At 40.0% G+C, this 17538-nt stretch overlaps 1 protein-coding gene across 1 annotated transcript in view; it reads left to right on the top strand.

Annotated features, from left to right (window-relative positions):
* The window catches only part of LOC148035264 (uncharacterized), a 49837-nt gene extending 44357 nt beyond the window's left edge, over nucleotides 1-5480 (top strand). The window contains exons 7-8 of the mRNA XM_087680265.1: nucleotides 4393-4506; nucleotides 4667-5480. Of these exons, the coding sequence (XP_087536391.1) occupies nucleotides 4393-4506; nucleotides 4667-5065 (513 nt within the window). The 3' untranslated portion in view covers nucleotides 5066-5480. The remainder of the gene's footprint in view (nucleotides 1-4392; nucleotides 4507-4666) is intronic.
* The last annotated feature ends 12058 nt before the right edge of the window (nucleotides 5481-17538 follow it).

The following is a 17538-nucleotide window of genomic DNA, read 5'->3' as shown; positions in this document are numbered from 1 at the left end:
GCAAGCAGAAAACATCTGAAACTTGCAAAAACGGGATTTTGATGCAGCGGAAGAATAAGAGAAGTGGATGCCGAACCCGCCACCAGTCTTTGCCGTCACTGGAGTAGAGGATCTTTGCCGTTGTTTGAGTAGATCTAACTTTGATACCAAGTCAAAAGATGATGTACCAGCGAGACAGTAGGGTTTGCGGGGAGGAACACAGAGTGAACTCGGCAAACATGGAGAAGAGAAGAGAGAAGAAACTTTGATGAATGGAATGATTGTGATACAAGGGAACAAGGGTGCTGTAGCACAAGGAAGACGATGAAGACAACCACGAACCATGAACCACAATGTCCTTCTGAGGGGTGTGAGGGCAGTGGAGAGGCTAAAGAGAAGAGGTGACGGACTGAATGAATTAGCCGTAAGGAATGAATGAGAGAGTAGCCTATAAATAGGCATAATCAGTTTAGGGTGGCATCTCTTTTTGGGGCTGCAAACTCTAAACGCAAAACGTGGAAACACAAAAACGCAAACTGCGGGTGAAGGGTTTCTCAACAATGCACAGCAGGGGGGACCAGACGATATGGAGGAGCAGTTGTCATATTTAGGGAGGAGCTCCATGATCGAGTGCATATCCTACATAGAGACACCTAGGCATGCTACTTATGGATTCGAGTAAGTAGACATGGACTCGGAGAGTTATATATTGTATTTCGATACTTTCCACCAGCCGATTCTAGGTATATACCATCAAGAGATGTAGCAAAAGAGTCCCCTTACATGCCATTGTATGAGGATATTCTACAGCTGCTAGTATAGGAGATATATTACTAGTTGAAGATTTTAATGCATGCATAGGTGCCAACTAGACTATGTTGTATGACACATATTATGCCATGTATCGAGAGATTGCCCCAAAGGATACAAACATGCAAAGATCATCGTGTGACACTGGGGAGAGAATAGAGTATGGCAGACATTTCATCGCATTGGGGAGTGCTCACTGCACACAGGATGGTCATCTTTAATGGCATCCACGATGGCCAGGTTTAGGAAGGCTCACATGTTGGAATCCCAAGGGGGATCCAGTATAGAAGACTATTTGATGGGATCACCGTCTTTGCGGCCAGATATTATTGACTTTACCCTTTCAAGCAGACCAATTGGCTTAGTAGTGGATCATGCATACTAGAGTTTTAGAGTGATAGGAGGTTGCATGAAGAGCTCACTTGTAACTCTGGTTTCTAGATATCCTAGATACTGGTTTTTACAGGCTCATGTATATAGAATTGTAGTATATGAAGGATTGTTTTCTATGGACATGTATTGCTCTTTGGATGAAATCACAAGAAGGTTGGGAGAAGTTTTGCATGCATCAGCGGCACATGCCTTTCATCATACTGTGGCTTCCTCAACCTTGCCAAAAAGTATTGCTCCACAAAACAATTGGTTTGATGATGAGTTTTGTGAGACATGGACAATGCTAAAATGTGGGATAGCTACTAGAGATACTACACATAAGCAAGCTCAATTGATCTTTCAACACCTAGTGTAGAGGTAGAGAGATACCAATTGTTTTTGGGATGAGACAACAAGAGGGCATGGGAAATGTTTCAAAAAGGGCAGTAGAGCACTCTGATCACAGCACTAGAGGCTATGATACCTGTATGCAAAGAACCTTTATGATGTAGAAGGCCAGCCCCCTACGTCCCCCCTACAAGGGCCTCATCCATCTTGCAGTGCATACGTTACTGTAGGGATGGTGTGGTAACGCTTGCATGTAGATTCTTGTAGGTGCTTGGTTTGGGGTATATATCCCCATCACATCTCCACCACTAGATTGTGGATAAGAACTTGGTCATGGGATACGTGTCCACGGAGTGTGTTGCTCCACAAAATAGCTGGTATGATGATGAGTGTTGTGAGACATGGACAAAGCTAAAACATGGGATAGCTATTGGAGATACTACACATAAGCAAGCTTAATTGATCCTTTGACACCTAGTGCGAAGAAAGAAACGAGCATATTTGACTAGACTAGAGATAGAGATATACCAACTATTTTTGGGGTGAGACAACAAGAGGGCAGGGGAGATGTTTCAAGAAAGGCAGCGGAGCATTCCGATCATAGCACCGGGCATGTAGAGGGCCAGCCCCCTATGTCCCCCCTTGCAAGGGCCTCGTCCATCTTGCAGTTCGTACTTTACTAGAGGGATGGTGTGGTAACTCTTGCATGTAGATTCTTGTAGGTGCCTGGTTTGGGGTGTATATCCCCATCACATCCCCACCCACCAGATTGTGGATAAGAACACCATCATGGGATACGTGTCTACGGAGTGTGTTCCCTAGTATAGTGAAGTGTAGCAAAGGTGGATGCATACATGAATCTGCAATAGAATATGTGCATGTGTGTGTGTAGTGGGTGGGATGGGTAGGAATTAAATGGATTGATGTATAGATGAATGTGCAATAGAATATGCGTGTGTGTGTGTGTGTGTGTGTGTGTGTGGGATGTATAGAAATTGAATGTATTGTGATGCATTAAAATAAACATTTCTTGAATCTGCAAATGGGTGATTTGTTACCTGGTCCTTTCCTTCTTGAGCCACCTCTATTAATGTTCACATACTGGTATGGGTTAAGGTTGTCATGAATACTAATATTTTGCACATCAATTGTAGAAAAGAGAGGACTAGATGAAATTAGAACTTGTTCACCTTTCACTGGATTTGATGGGTACTATGAGACTTGATATGGAATGCATCCCATGTTGGTGTCCTTGGGTGATCCACACTAGTGTGTCATACTCGGGCTGGTATACACCTCCCTCATGGTTGTGTGTTGGGTCATTTGGATGGTATGCTGAAGGGATATGAGTAGTGCTAGATGTGCTCTGAGGTATGCCCATTCCTTGAGCACACCTCTCTTCTTTCCTCAAGACTTCAATATATTCTGCTCTAGTGAGTGGTTACAAAGTTGTTAATGGAATACTTGGAATGATGTTGGGAGGATTTTGATTTTAGAAGCATGATGCCACTCTCTGAGAGTCTCCATGGAAATAGGTGTAGGCCTTGGGGGTGACTTCATTGGTGAGTGTGACTCGAGACAATTCTTCTCTTTTGCTTTCTTACTTCTTTTAAATGTTGAGCTTTCAGATCAAGGCTTAGGGATCTTTGTGTGTGTACCTAGCTCTGATGCCATGTAAATATATGCTCGAATTGAGATAGAAACACAAGAGTGTATGATGAACATAGAATGAACTATAGAACTCAAGATAAAGATAACACAGAAGGTGAATGAATGAATGAACCAAACTGAATGCTGAATATGCTACAATGGGCCTCAAACATCCGTGCCTCAAGGATCAGAGATGAGGTGAGCTGAAGGAGGAGTTGGAGATACCAATGTCAGCTCCGAATATGTTGTACTTTGTGGATCCTGAAATGCAGCAACAGCAGTTCAAAAGATCTCTGAAATGTCTAAAGAAGGTGGCAGCAGTGTAGATAGAGGAGAGGCAGCCGAAATGCTGATCTTCCCAAGTGTAGGACGATGCTGGCTGTCCATGTATGTTGCAGAGGGCTGGTGAATGGCAGGGCAGCCTGCCAGGGCAGTAAATGCAGGTAGGGTAGGAAGATGAAGACCTCCAAAGAAAAAATACAGACCTGGTGTGGAAAATCAAAGCTGTAGGAGACTTCTGGATTCTGGGCAGCCTCCATCAGCAGTAAATGCAAGGTAATCTGATGTAGAAGGCTGCTGCTGCAATCAACAGGAGCTGCTGGGCAGGAAGAAGACCACTGAATTACAGCTGACAACAGGTCGCAATGGTGCACATGCGACATGAATAATGAAGGTGATGCAGTCCAAGATCTCCAAATCAGGTTGCCTTTATGTGTAGACCATGTGGACATCAGGGGCAGCACAAAGGAAGGCTGCATGAACCCATGTGACCTTGGCACATCTGACAGACACGCAATGCATTCATTTTAGATTTGGCCTCAGGTATCCGTGGTCATGTGAGCTGTGTTCGAGGATTATTATTGTGAGAAGTTAGTTCCATGGTTTCTGCTTGTGTGATTGTTGTCATACACTCCAAGGTAGGGGTGTCATTTGCACCACCCCAGTTATGCCCACTTTGTGATCCCCTTGCATTATTGTAGCCCTATGTTTTTTGTAGCCTTTTCCTCCACGTGATATTTTTTAAACTGTCTTTGAATCCGCTTTGTTGGCCAGAAGGTCTTTTGTAATTATTTCAATTCATTACACACACACACACACACACACACACACACAGAGGCTAACTTAATTCTGTTCATCGGGTTTGCCGTTCTTGAAGTGTACCATTTTTTGTTTGTAAATATTTCAATTCATTAATGCACACACACAGAGAGATAACTCAATTCTGTTCATCAGGTTTGCCCTACTTTAAGTGTAACATTTATTGCAAGGATTTTGTCAAAGTTCAAGCCAGATGAGTTCTCTCCAGAACCTGTGACACCTGAACTACTACAGACTTTGAATTTAGAAGTAAGTTCTTTACTCTATTCATACCATTCTGTAAAAAAACTGGGCTGCCACATTTTTAGTCTAGATTTTCAAGTTTTGGCTAGTGAATAGGCTTTTCATATTTTTGTACGACGGTGAAGAACACTGCTTTGTCACTGGTTAATCTGTGGCCATGTATCAGATAGCGGCAGAAAACCACACATATGGGGAGACTGAAGATGAGACTTCTTGTTCATTCCGGATTGCAACTGCTCCTCCAGTTGGGTACTCCCCTCCTCAGTGTACTGCTGTGAGGCAGTGGATAGGAGAACCTACAACTCAAAGTCGGATTGGCAGGAGCAATTCTTGTGTGTTAAGGAAGGGTCACACAAGTGATGATGAAATTGATGAACTCGACTCCCCCATTTCATGGCTTGTCGAGAATACGATGGGTTTAGTGCAAGAAAGCAAAGGTGGATTAGCTGCTTGTCATGAGAAAAACACTTATCCTAATTCTAATGGGAAGCACATAATAAAGGATGGCACAAATTGTCGCTTTCAGTTGCTTCGAGAGGTTTGGAACACAGACTCTCAGTTGTAAATCCTGTGAGTGAAAGTATGAGATTTTCTGCTTTACAGAAAACGTGAGGAGGCTGAAATATGTCCAGAACTCACTTCTACATCTATCAGGACAAAAGCAGGAAATGGTTCCCTTCGGTTGCTCTAGGGAGGGAGTCTTAGAAACCAATTTGCTACATCTAAAACACTGCAAGGAATAGGTCCAAGAATGAAGCATTTGAGGCTTATGTTGTACAGTACGGAAGTTCCATTTATTCTTTGCAAACTGTATATAGTCAAGAGCAGTGTAAAGATGCATGTGTAGGGGTTTTTGGTTGATGTCTATACACAGTTCTCTGTTAGTCCCTGTTCAGCAAAGGATATAATTACGTTGATGGCACAACATTTCTTGCTAAGTTCCGGAGTCTGCATTAATGTAGTTATATTTAAAATTCTAATTATGCCTCTCTTGAGCTAGATTGGCTTTTAGGGTTGAAGGTTTCTTTGTTGTTTTTACTAGTGTGTGTGGGGTGTTATTATGGGGGCTGTTTTAATAGGTGATAGTCCTGTTGCATACAGAAGTAGAAATGTTCAAGGGGTGAGTTGACTTAACAGTGCATATGATAAAAATTTCGCTTTAGTCCATGAGCGAATAATTTTGGAAGTGGTATCTTATGGTTTCTGAACTGTTAATGAGAACCCTTAAGATAAGTCTTCCAAATTGTTTGTGTTTTTCCAACCATTGATCAGGGATCGACATACCACAAGGCATTAAACATTTGGTTTCTCAACCAATCACTGATTGGCCTATGAAAGGGGGTTCACTATTTGGATCTTTTCAATTCTTGGACTCAAACTCAGCTCGGTAAAGCTAATGTTGCTCATGCATTAAGATAAATCAAGTAGCAATTCTATTATATTGTTTGTGCTTACTTTTCAATGCTTTGATGATATGCAAAACACTAGTCCCATCTTTTCTTCTCTCCCTCTTGATTTGGCAGCTGTTAGTATCCATCAGCCGGCTTTCTTCCTAAAATGTGAGCTTAATTAATGAATGACATATTAAAGGGAAAGAAAGTAATTGCATGAAATGCAACATTCTGCCAGTCATCTTGGCCATCTTCCTATACAGAATCATATAAACTTAAGTGTTAGATCTTATTTTACGTAGCATGGCAATAATATCATTTGCATGTGCACACCCACACACATGCTGTATATATGAAGAGAGAAATTAGTTCGAAGTTGGCCTCTTCAATCGATTTTTTCACAAAACTCAAAAGAGGCTTGACCAAACTCTAGTATCTTAGTTTCTTCCTATATTCTACACAGTGAACATAGAAAACTAGATGGTTTCTTAGATAGTCTATCCTCGGTAGGAAATTTGTGGATAATGAATCTTAATAAACTAAAGTTAAGCCTCTTCTTTAAAGTCCTCAATCCAAAGAGGGGGTAAAGTTTTTTTCTAGGTGCCCAAACATTGACAAAAGGCATATTAGTTCCACCATAAGGCTCTCCTTTTACATGCGTGACCTAATCGTTGACCATAGTCTTCAATCATTTGGTTTGATATAATTTTGGCTTTGAAGGAAGTTGCCACCCATATTTTTTCGTGAAGGGAGTTGACAATTGAAAAGCACATTCTCCCATCTCAATCGAGGCCAACAATTGCCTTTGATGCGTAGTGATGATTTCATGACAAGATGATAATTCATGGTTGGTCTAGATCAAGTCTTTTGAGGGGAAAGGAAAACTAAAGCTTGTAGCCTTACTACCAAATTCCTAGAAAATCTTTGAAGAGCTTCTTTATACTCTCCCACACTCTTAGTGAACTGCAAAATTGAGGCAACATAGGGTGTAGTAGTGTTGTAATTACTAGCCTACCAACAAGAGTGAGGTACAACTCCGCTTTTGTATCTTCTCAAGTTTGTCATAGATTCAGTACAATCTCTAACTCATGGTTTACCCTAATGCCCATTTGAAGACTCTTCCCTAATTGATCACCTTGAAACCATAGTACGTGAACCATTGCTCAAGCTCTTTGAAGATCATGAGCACCATTTCAATTGTAGCCTTACTCATGATAGAGATGGACAACTCCATAAATTCATCATAGGCTTGGAATAGTGCATCCATAGATTGTTTTTCTACCATCATAATACTAGTATCATTTGGCAAAAAATTGAGAACTTGAGGTTTTACCATTTGAGAAATGCAGAAACCAATCCTCTTATAGTACTTAGCATATCAAATCATGAGGATAGACCAAAGATGTGGAGCAAAGGAATGATTCAATACTTTTTGTTCCTCAAATGAAATATTGTTTTCTAGCAAATGTTTATGAATCATCACGTATTTTAAAACATTGATAGGGCATAATGCATATTCTATACTTTATATGGAACATTAAAAGAAGATATATATTTTGAGAATAATTTAAAAACAATGTTATTGGCTCCAAGACAAAGAAAGATGTTGATAGACATACATTAATGTTTTAGTTACAACCTATTTTAGGGTGCCATTGGCATGAAAAGAAAACTAATTGCTAAAGTTGTGCTTAGGCTTTCTAAACTCCTCTATGACATTTTTGTCACCTTGATAAATTGCCCATTTGCCCTCCTTTTAGTTGCCTTCGCTTTGGTGATTTCACTTGGTTGTGTTGATGTAACTTCATTTGTACTTAGAAATGGATCTCAAGCTTGCATGCATGAATAGACCCTTGTATAAGGAGGAGGGAGAAAAAGGAGGGGGAAATGAAAAAGTGCGTAATACTATTTGAATTGACCAACAATGGATGCTAGAGATGATATTGCACTAGCTAGCTTTACTAGAGATGACTAGATTGATGGGATACTAATGGTTAATGCTAATGAATAGAAAATATGCAAATATAAAAGAGAGTGGTTCCACAAGGGCATGTTCACACATAAAAAATGAATGGTTCAAAGGGAGGTCCTCATATAGCACCAAAACCATGGTCGCACATGTGCCCAAGATCAATGGAAGGAGAGAAGAAGGAAGTCATGGAGGGCCCCAAAGTTGGTTGTGAGGTGCATGTGGAGATAATTTCATAGGGACTCAACCTTGTCCTTGGCAATGGCAATGTTGCTTTTGGCTAACAACATATTTCACCCTTTTTCTCACCCTTTTTCATCACCAATTGTTTTCAAAAAATAAGACAGTTAAATCAAGCTAACTAAGGGTAATTTTTCAATCGTACCATTGTAATAGCATATGCTCTAATGGTTAGTGTTAGGAAATACACATTATGCAAACATAAAAGAGAGTGGTTCCACAAGGGCATGTCCACACGTCAAAGACAAATGGCTCAAAGGGAGGGCCTCATATAGCACCGAAAGCATGGCTCCATATGTGCCCAAGATCAATGGAAGGAGAGAAGGAGGAAGTCATGGAGGTCACTGAAGTAAGGTGCATAGGAACTCAACCTTGTCCTTGGCAATGGCAATGCTGCGTTTGGCTATAATAACATCTTTCACAATGGTGTAAATGGTGGTGTGATGCTTGCACTTTCAACCTTTGTAGAGGTCACCATTGGCTACATTAATCACAACCACTTAACAAATAATAATGTTTATTTGCATGTAATTAATAAGGGATACATTTACCCAAATGCTATAATGACAAGGAGACATGTAGCATGCACATCAATATTGTACTAGCTACATTGACCTTTGAGGCCTTTCATACTTGCACACATCGCGCTAGTTAAGAAATTTGCATCACTGAACAGATTTTTTGGGTTTTTCCAAGGCAGCATACATTGTAGTAGCAAGTCCAAGAAGCTATTTGAATGAAATTGATTTTAACGATGATATTTACCAAATGAGGTATAGGGTCTCATTCAAGGGATTCCACATCCTCCTTCAAGAGCATCACCATTTTTGACAACATTTGCAAGTTGAAAAATCATGTGTTCATGCTCCAACAAACCCTTTGAGAGCACCCAATTGTACATTGCTGATACATTTGGGGTGGGTGAGTCCACAATATGAAAGTATTATCATTTGATTGTCCACATTTTGGCATTTTGATTACACCAAATGTGCATTTGTATTCCAAAAGGCCAACATCTAAAAAACATCGCCTCATATTTTCAAGCTTTAACAATCTTCCCAAATGTATGTGGGGTTATAGATGGAACATATCTATGGCTTGCTAAAAAGCCAAATCTGGAGGACATACCTATGCAGCATTAGTGTAGACATTAATTGCATACAATCCTCCTAGAAGGTGTTTGTGATGCTAGAAATTAGTTATGGAATGTTTGTGTTGTGGCTGTTGGAGGCATAAATGATCTAGATCACTAGAAGACCTCATCCCTCTACAAAAAAAATGTAAGGAAAGGAATTTATGTAGAAACGAATGCTGCAATTTTGGAATGTGCATGTCTTACGGTTAACTTTTTTTGCAAAAGAGCTACAAAAGCAAGAAGCAGCAAGCAATGAGTGTATACAAAAAGAAGCAACATGTGCCAAAAGAAGTGAAAAGTGAGATACATGCAAAGATCAAGGAGAACCCAAGAGTGATGGCTTGAAGATACACTGAATGCGTCCAAGTGAAAAAATTCAAAGCCTAGAGTAAAAAGCTCTCATCAAGAGAGAAAAATGACAAGTAGTATGAAGACGTCGAGTGCTCTAGAAAAATCAAGAATTAAAATCAATACTAATAAGGTCCAAAATATTTTTTTTGTAAAATCATTCTCAAGCACTAAGCTCACTCCTGTGCAAATTGTAAATTAATGCCCATTTAAGGGGGTGCAAATGGAGCAAGTTACGATGTCTAGATAGGTCATAGGAATCTATAGGAAATCATGAAGAGACCATGAGCAGTTATATATAACGGGAAAAACCTTATTGTAACTATTCCATTGACTAATGCAAAGTAGGCTTATCTCTTTTCTTCTACACAGTCTCGTTTTCTTCTCTATGTGACCATTTCTTGTATGCAAGATCTTAGAGACACACGAAAAGTCTTGTGAGAGCTTGTGAGTTTGCTCTTGGTTACTACAACAAAACTCTATTTCCTCCCCTCATCTTTTTGGGATCTTCTCAGTTTGAGTGGTGGAAGAGTAGAGAGTTCGTTGCAGAGATAGAGACTAGAGGGGGCTGTGTGTGTGTGTAGAGAGAGAGAGAGAGAGAGAGAGAGAGAGAGAGAGAGAGAGAGAGAGAGAGAGAGAGAGAGAGAGAGAGAGAGAGAGAGAGAGAGAGAGAGAGAGAGAGAGAGAGAGAGAGAGAGAGAGAGAGAGATGGATGCTAGACCTACTCTTTGCATGCAAAGGATAGTAGCGTGCATCAATGGAGTTGTTGGAGCTTGGAAGATCTCAAGGAACATCTAGACTACATGTGGTGAGTGCATTAAATATTTTTCTTTGGTTGTCTTCTTGCTTGATGGGTTGCAGATTCTCATCTGTGACAAATTAGTGAGCGAGACGAGATGGTAGGAAACCTCATGGGTGAGAGACCATGAGTAGACTTGGCTTGAGGGAGCGCATGATTGATATGCGTCTTTCTGTCTAGATCCAACACTGTTTCCAAGACCCGACAGAATCTTTCTTGCCAACCATAGATGGCAAGTGGAATACGTCAAATCTGAGCGAGATGGGCTTTCTTGCCATAATGAGTTCAATGTAGAGACCTCGTGCGTTGTAGTTAGGATGGGCGGGTTGGAAGGGGACCAATCCGTAGAATGCGCATATGTTTTTGTTTTCATAGGATATAGGCTTGGATTTTTGAAAGTTTTTTAGTTTAGATAAAAAACATTTTGATTCAAGAAAGTTTAGAAAAAACCAAAAACACAAACTACTCTCTCTTGCATGTATAACAACCATAACCTACATTTTGGGCAATGGCAATCCATTACTTGAAGGTGCTTCATGGACTAAAAAGCCACAAAAGTTGCAGGTTTCACTCAAATTTTACTGATTTCCATCAATTTTTACCATGGGATGCATTGGCTATTGTGGGTTGGGCGTTTGATAGCAACTAGCTAGTTGTGGGCTCTTGCATGTGCATGTCAATGCTGTTCATAATTGCAGTTTGAAATACACGAGTCATGAAAATATGTGGGATTTTTTGTAGCTAATTCATATTTGCTGATTTTGGAGCTTGACACAAGAAGCACATGAAAGCGGTTGCGCACTTGTAAACAACTAGGTCCGTTACTTGCTTGTAGTGATTTTCACACATAATTGGAAAAGGGTAAAGAACATGTGCATTATTGGTATGTCATTGAGATTTTTTGATATTCTTTGCTAAAAATTACATTTTGTTTATGGTTTGGAAAAGAATTCAAGAAAGGGTAGTAAGAGGGCACAAACAATCTAATCATAACCATTGTGGGTAGTCTGAGAAGACTAGATCATGCATGCCTGACAAAACAAACTACGCTGATTGCTTACATTAGTAAATTCAATATTGAATTCCAAATCTTCATGATAAATCAAGAGTCCATGTTGATTTTTTTTGTTTCTTACCAGATGATTGCTAAAAATCAAATATAGTGAAGATAATTAGCAATCATTTGGTAAGAAACCCTTTTTGATCATTATATTGACAATAGGTCCAAGAACAAGATGCTCACAAACACCATGAACTAGTCAGAGCTGACTAGTTCATGGTGTTTGTGAGCATCTTGTTCTTGGACCTATTGTCAATATAATGATCAAAAAGGGTTTTTGCGATAATTTATTGTGTATGCTTAATAAAAATGGCTAAAGTTTGGTTAGAAATCAAATCATTGGTTGTAAAAACCACTTGGGATGAACAAGTAGGCAAACTAGTTGCAGTGATGTTATCATTAACTAGTCAGCGGACTATCAAATCATTGGTTGTAAAAACCACTTGGGATGAACAAGTAGACAAACCAACTATAATGATGTTACCATTAGCTAGTCAACGGACTAGTGATAGGTAAAACCAACTTGTGTGAGCTCCTAAAATTCTTGATGTGCCCAACCAAAGCAGGCCACAAACTTGCAAGTCACTTGATATTTGTCGAGCATTAATAATAAGTGTTGCACAGTTTGCATACCACATTGAGATAGTCCTCCGCAATGTTAACTAGCTCATTTTTATAGGGACTGGAGAGTGCATAGTCTGAAAAGAAAGGGCCGAAGTATGAGATGACTTAATTCCCATTTTTATTTCAGAAAATTTAATGTTATTTAGAGTAGGGGAGGTGCATGAGGGTGCTATTGCAAGCACTTGATGGTAGACTATTTGAGAGGCTCAAAAAGCTAGTTCGGGGGTGTCTAGGGGACATAGTTTTGATCTATTCATGCTCCTTGGTCCTTGTACTATTGACCATTGTGGAATTCCATGATTTTGGGGCTGAACTATAGTCTTCACAATAGCAAGGACCCTTGCACGCTCAGTTTCCTATTGGAAATTGATTGATAGTTAGGAAGCAGTTGACAAGACACTGTCTAGTGAATAGCTTACCTTTTCGGGTTTAGAGGGATGACTTGCATGTGATTTGGTGGCCTAACTCCTTGTGTTGGAGATCACCAAGTCATTTGTGAGAATTTCAATCCAAAGTCAAAGGGGGTAGCTTACAACCATGCGGAATTGTAGGTAGGTCGTGACCTCTAACTACACAATATTGTAGACCACTATTAGTGGTTGGAAAACCTTCATGAGGTGGTTTGATTGAACTCATGTGATGGACTGAGTACCACCTCAAGGGTCAGGGTTGAGTACTTACCAACTCTCAAGAAGGTAAGATCACCCTTATTGCCTTGAACCCTAATGCATTCACTTATTCCAACATTCAAGTCACACTTGGGCCATGATTTCTAGGCAAGACAATCATCTGCCCCATTGCATGATTCTCAACACCTCAAGAATTAGTGCTCATCATTTTAGTCATCCAAAGAGACATTCTCTTGAAGTGAGATGGAAGCCTTGACTCACCTTTGAGTGCAATAATGCCAAAAAAACTTCTGACCAAAGGCAACCCAAGTTGGACATAAACATATCATGAGCACTAGATAATAATTCTGCTAGAGACAACCCTCATCTCTAGTAAGGAATGTCTTTTATCCATAAAAGAGACCTTATTTTTTGATCATCTCTAGAGGAAAATGCCACTCTACCATTAGTAAGCATACATACTACTCTTCAAGGGGTGAAGAGACATGTGCTCTCATGCTAGTATCCACTCATCTTTGCTTGGGCTTTGAGTGAACCCCACCATCTTGAACAAGACCCATTCATGAGTGCATATATGAGGCTTGCTAAGCCATATTGACCATACAACAAGGTCATGGGGTTGACCAAAAGTGTGTAGTGCATCACCCCATAACAACTTGAGTACATGACACAATGGGCTGAAGGGTCCACCTTGAACACATCGACACTAGTGCATAAGACTAGTGTCCCAAGAACTAGCAAAAGCATTGCCTTGGGGGGCCGATTTCAAGTGCCTTGACAGACCAAGAATTGATCAATCATTGTAGATGTAGGTAACATCTTGCATTGTACTATGGGAAGAGAACTCTAAGTGAGTGGCCATCACACTAGGGGAGGAATATTAGGACTTGTTGAAACACTAGGTGTAGAACAAGAGATACTACCCTTGTCCAAGCTTGGAATATCACTATTGACTAGAGCATTGCCAACAAGCCAAGACACTTAGAGTGTTTGGATTGACACTCGGGTCAATACAATTATTGTTAGAGCATTTCTTTCACCATGATCACCACCTTTTTGTATTGGAGTTGTCACTCAAAGCAAACATCCTTGGACCATACTCACTTGTGCTATTCTTGAAACAATCGCCCTTATCACACTCAAAAATATCACAATCAATATCATTAGAGCAAAGCACTTGTGATCATCGCCAATAGTCAAAGCCCAAATCAACCCTGCAATCACATCAATGTGATCAATCTTGTGATCATCACTCCCTTCATGCTCGACTGATTCTCCTTGCCTTACTCAAACCAACCCTTGTTACCTACTCTAAGTGGTTAAAACCCCACGATCATCTTCATGTATGCCAACTTGAAGCAATATTTGTTGCTATGATCCTCTCACAGGGATCATCATCTCGATGGAATATTTGGTGCCTTTTCTTGAATTGATCAACCTTGGTGACTAGCACAGACCAAGCAACAATCAGCACTCGGATCGATTCTTCTGCCCACACTCAAACCATTGTAGTTCTTTTGAAACGTATGACTCGGATGATCGCCTAAGGGTCTTTGGACTGTCATCACCACCACACTTGCACTATTGGACTTAAACAATTGCATCAACATGTAATCATCAAGTCATCATCTTCATAGTGTTGACATTGGAGCAACAATCATCACCACCATTATCATTGTCAGGCCAATCGTCAAAGTCATCGATCGGAGCACAATCACCATTATTGCTGTTGCATGTTTGGATCAATTGTGAAGCATAGCTCTTAGACTGACAACACCCAATATCACCGCTTGGACCAATGATGCCCAACATCACCAGTTGGATGCTCAACCCCCTCACTATTTGGATTATCAAAGTGCCATAGAAGCTCCTTGGAAGCTTCTAGGATTTTCCAAAGAAAGCTTCTAGGAACCTATGATGTTCCAATGAAAAAATTAGAGTTACATAGGGTCGTTGAGTATATGGTGAGAAAACTAGCTTACAAAACTATAGCCAACGTGAGGCTTCTCAAAGATCTCATGGAAGAGACAAGCTAGAAATGGACTAGAGTAGTGCACGGATCTGAACCTACAATACAATTGGGATCTATTGAGGGACAATTGAAACTTGTAGGATGATGAACTAAGTGTTCTAGACAAGAGGATTTCGAGGATGAATGTGAAAGTGGATTGTGACTAGACTTGGCTAGAGCATCTAGATGTGGTTGACTATGAGCAAGCAAGGTTAACTTGATGAGAATTCGTAACCATATATGAAATAGAATCAGCATGCTTGAGCTTTCAGCACTTGGTGAGGCTCGTTCTTTTAGCAAAGGCTATGAATTCAACTCCAATTCTAAAATAAGCTTTGATAGTGATCTTGAGATTCCACAATCCCCTAGGATCCAACACACCAAGGGAGAGCTCCAAATCTACATGAGTCACAAATGGCTAAAGGAGGATGTGAGGATACAAACTAAGGATTCAAATGCCCAAAAGCAAAGGAAACCACATGGCTTACCTAAGTGATTCACGAAATTCAAAAAGGGTGATACAATAGTGGTGTTACTGGGAGCAAAACAACAAGGCCAAACCAACGAGCCCATTGAAGGACTTGCTAAGGTTAAGGAAGTCAACTTGGTTGGTGAAGGTGAAAAACCCTCGCTAGTATTAATAGCAAATGACTTGACCAAGGATGAGGAGGCTAAAATCTTAGTCTCTTCAAGGAATTATCTGATGTGTTTGAGTGGTCCATAGAGGAGCTAAAAGGCATCGATCTAAGCATAGTAACCCACAATATCCCTATGGTCCGTGATGCAGGACCAATTAAACAAAGGCCTTATGCTATGAATCCAAAGTATGTTCATGCTATGAAAGAAGAGATTGATTGAATTTTGGGCATAGGATTCATTTATGAAATCGAGCACACAGAGTGGGTATCACTCATTGTAATTGTACTAAAAAAGAATAGTAACATTAGAGTGTGCATAAACTAGAAAAAGTAAATGCACATGCTTGAGAGAGTGGTGGAGAAGGAGGCATATAGCTTTTTAGATGGGTATTGAGACTATAATAAAGTGTAAGTCCACCCAAATGATAGGCACAAAACAACATTCGCCACTGAATGGGAGTCGCTTGCTTATATAGTCATGCCATTTGGGCTAACTAATGCCTCTACCACCTTCCAACATATCATATATGAGATCTTCAAAGGCATGCATAGAAAATAGCTAGAAGCATTTATTGATGACGTGCATTCATACCAACTGGAAAGAACACTTGGAGAAACTCTACATAGTCTTTGAATGGTGCAGACAGTATGGTCTCTTGTTGAACACCTTGAACTGCCGATTCTGGATAAAATATAGCTATATCTTAGGCCATATGGTGTCAAGGAATGGAATTGCTACAGACTTCTCAAAAGTGAAGGTGATTGTTGATCTTCCACCTTCAACAAACTACAAGGGAGTTCAATGCTTCCTAGGTCATACTGGATACTATTGGCAGTTTGTGTTGAATTACCCATTGATTGTTGCTAGATCCCTATACAAGTTGCTAATCGTGTTTGAATGGACATAGAATTGCCAACAAGCATATGAATGGCTCAAAGAGGATCCATCTTAAGAGGCCTAGATTGATCCATCACTTTTCATGTACACATTGATGTTGCAAAATTTACCATGGGGGCAGTGTTGTGCCAACTTGGTGAACATAATATGGATTTTCGAGTGAGCTTCACTAATAGGAAGCTAGCTGATGCAAAGATGAACTACTCCATAACAAAGCGAGAAGGTTTGACAATGGCATTTGCAGTTAAAAAGTCTAGACATTATTTGTTGGCTACACCATTCACCTTCTTGGTTAATAATTAGGCATGCTTTATTTGGTCAACAAGCCTTGTGCACACCAGGATGACGCATTGCCAGATGGTTGCTGCTCTTGATGGAATTTGACTTCTCAGTGGTGGTATAAAAGGAAAAGTAGCATTATATGATAGATCACATGTTCTGCAAAACCATTGGAGAGCCTGTTGGGAAAGGCATCATGGATGATTTCCCTGATGCTTATCTTTTTAAGGTATCCAATGAAAAGGAACTTTACAAAGTAGATCTTACACCTTATTGGGTTGCTTTTTATAGTGCAGATTTTAGAGAATGGAATCCCCGATTGCCCGATTGAAAAAGCTAGACTAAGACATCTCATTTTGAATGTTCAACTTTGCCAAATGATTGTAAGATAAGACGACGTGTTTGTGAAAATGAGACACATGATGTGCTCTGAAGCACATAGAAAAATTGCAAGAGATAATTTCAATGGAGACACCATTGCAAGAAAGGTCTTGCAACGATTAAACCCATTAGTCTTGCTACTTAGTGTTCCCAAGTGAAATATATCATAGTAGCCACTGATTACCTTAAAAATTGGGTTGAAGCAAGGGCAATGAGAAGAAATGATGCAAGGACCATTGCTAAATTTCTTTGGGAGTAAATCATCTCTAGGTTTGGCTACCCCATTGAACTAGTTAGTGATTAGGGCACACATTTCATTAACAAATTCATTGAGCATCTCTTATCCACCTTTTTGGCTATCCATTGAAAGCCATCACCATACTATCCCCAAGCCAATGGTCAACCCGAAGCAATGAATAAAATCTTAGTCAATGTAATACTGATAAAAGCTACTCTGCTTCACAAAGTGATTGGGATAGTAAGCTAATGGAAACCTTCAGGGCGTATCGCATTGTCTACAAAACAACTATTGGACAAACGTTATTCAAGCTAACCTAGAGAATAGAAGCAAAATTTCCAATTGATTTGATCCGTATTTCACAAAATTCAAAAAAAAAAAAGAGATTGCTTTGGATT

Source organism: Lygodium microphyllum, chromosome 6 (assembly GCF_053477565.2).
Source record: "Lygodium microphyllum isolate KBCC chromosome 6, Lygodium_microphyllum_v1.1.10, whole genome shotgun sequence".
NCBI classification, from domain to species: domain Eukaryota; kingdom Viridiplantae; phylum Streptophyta; class Polypodiopsida; order Schizaeales; family Lygodiaceae; genus Lygodium; species Lygodium microphyllum.
This window is presented reverse-complemented; position numbering and strand designations above follow the sequence as displayed.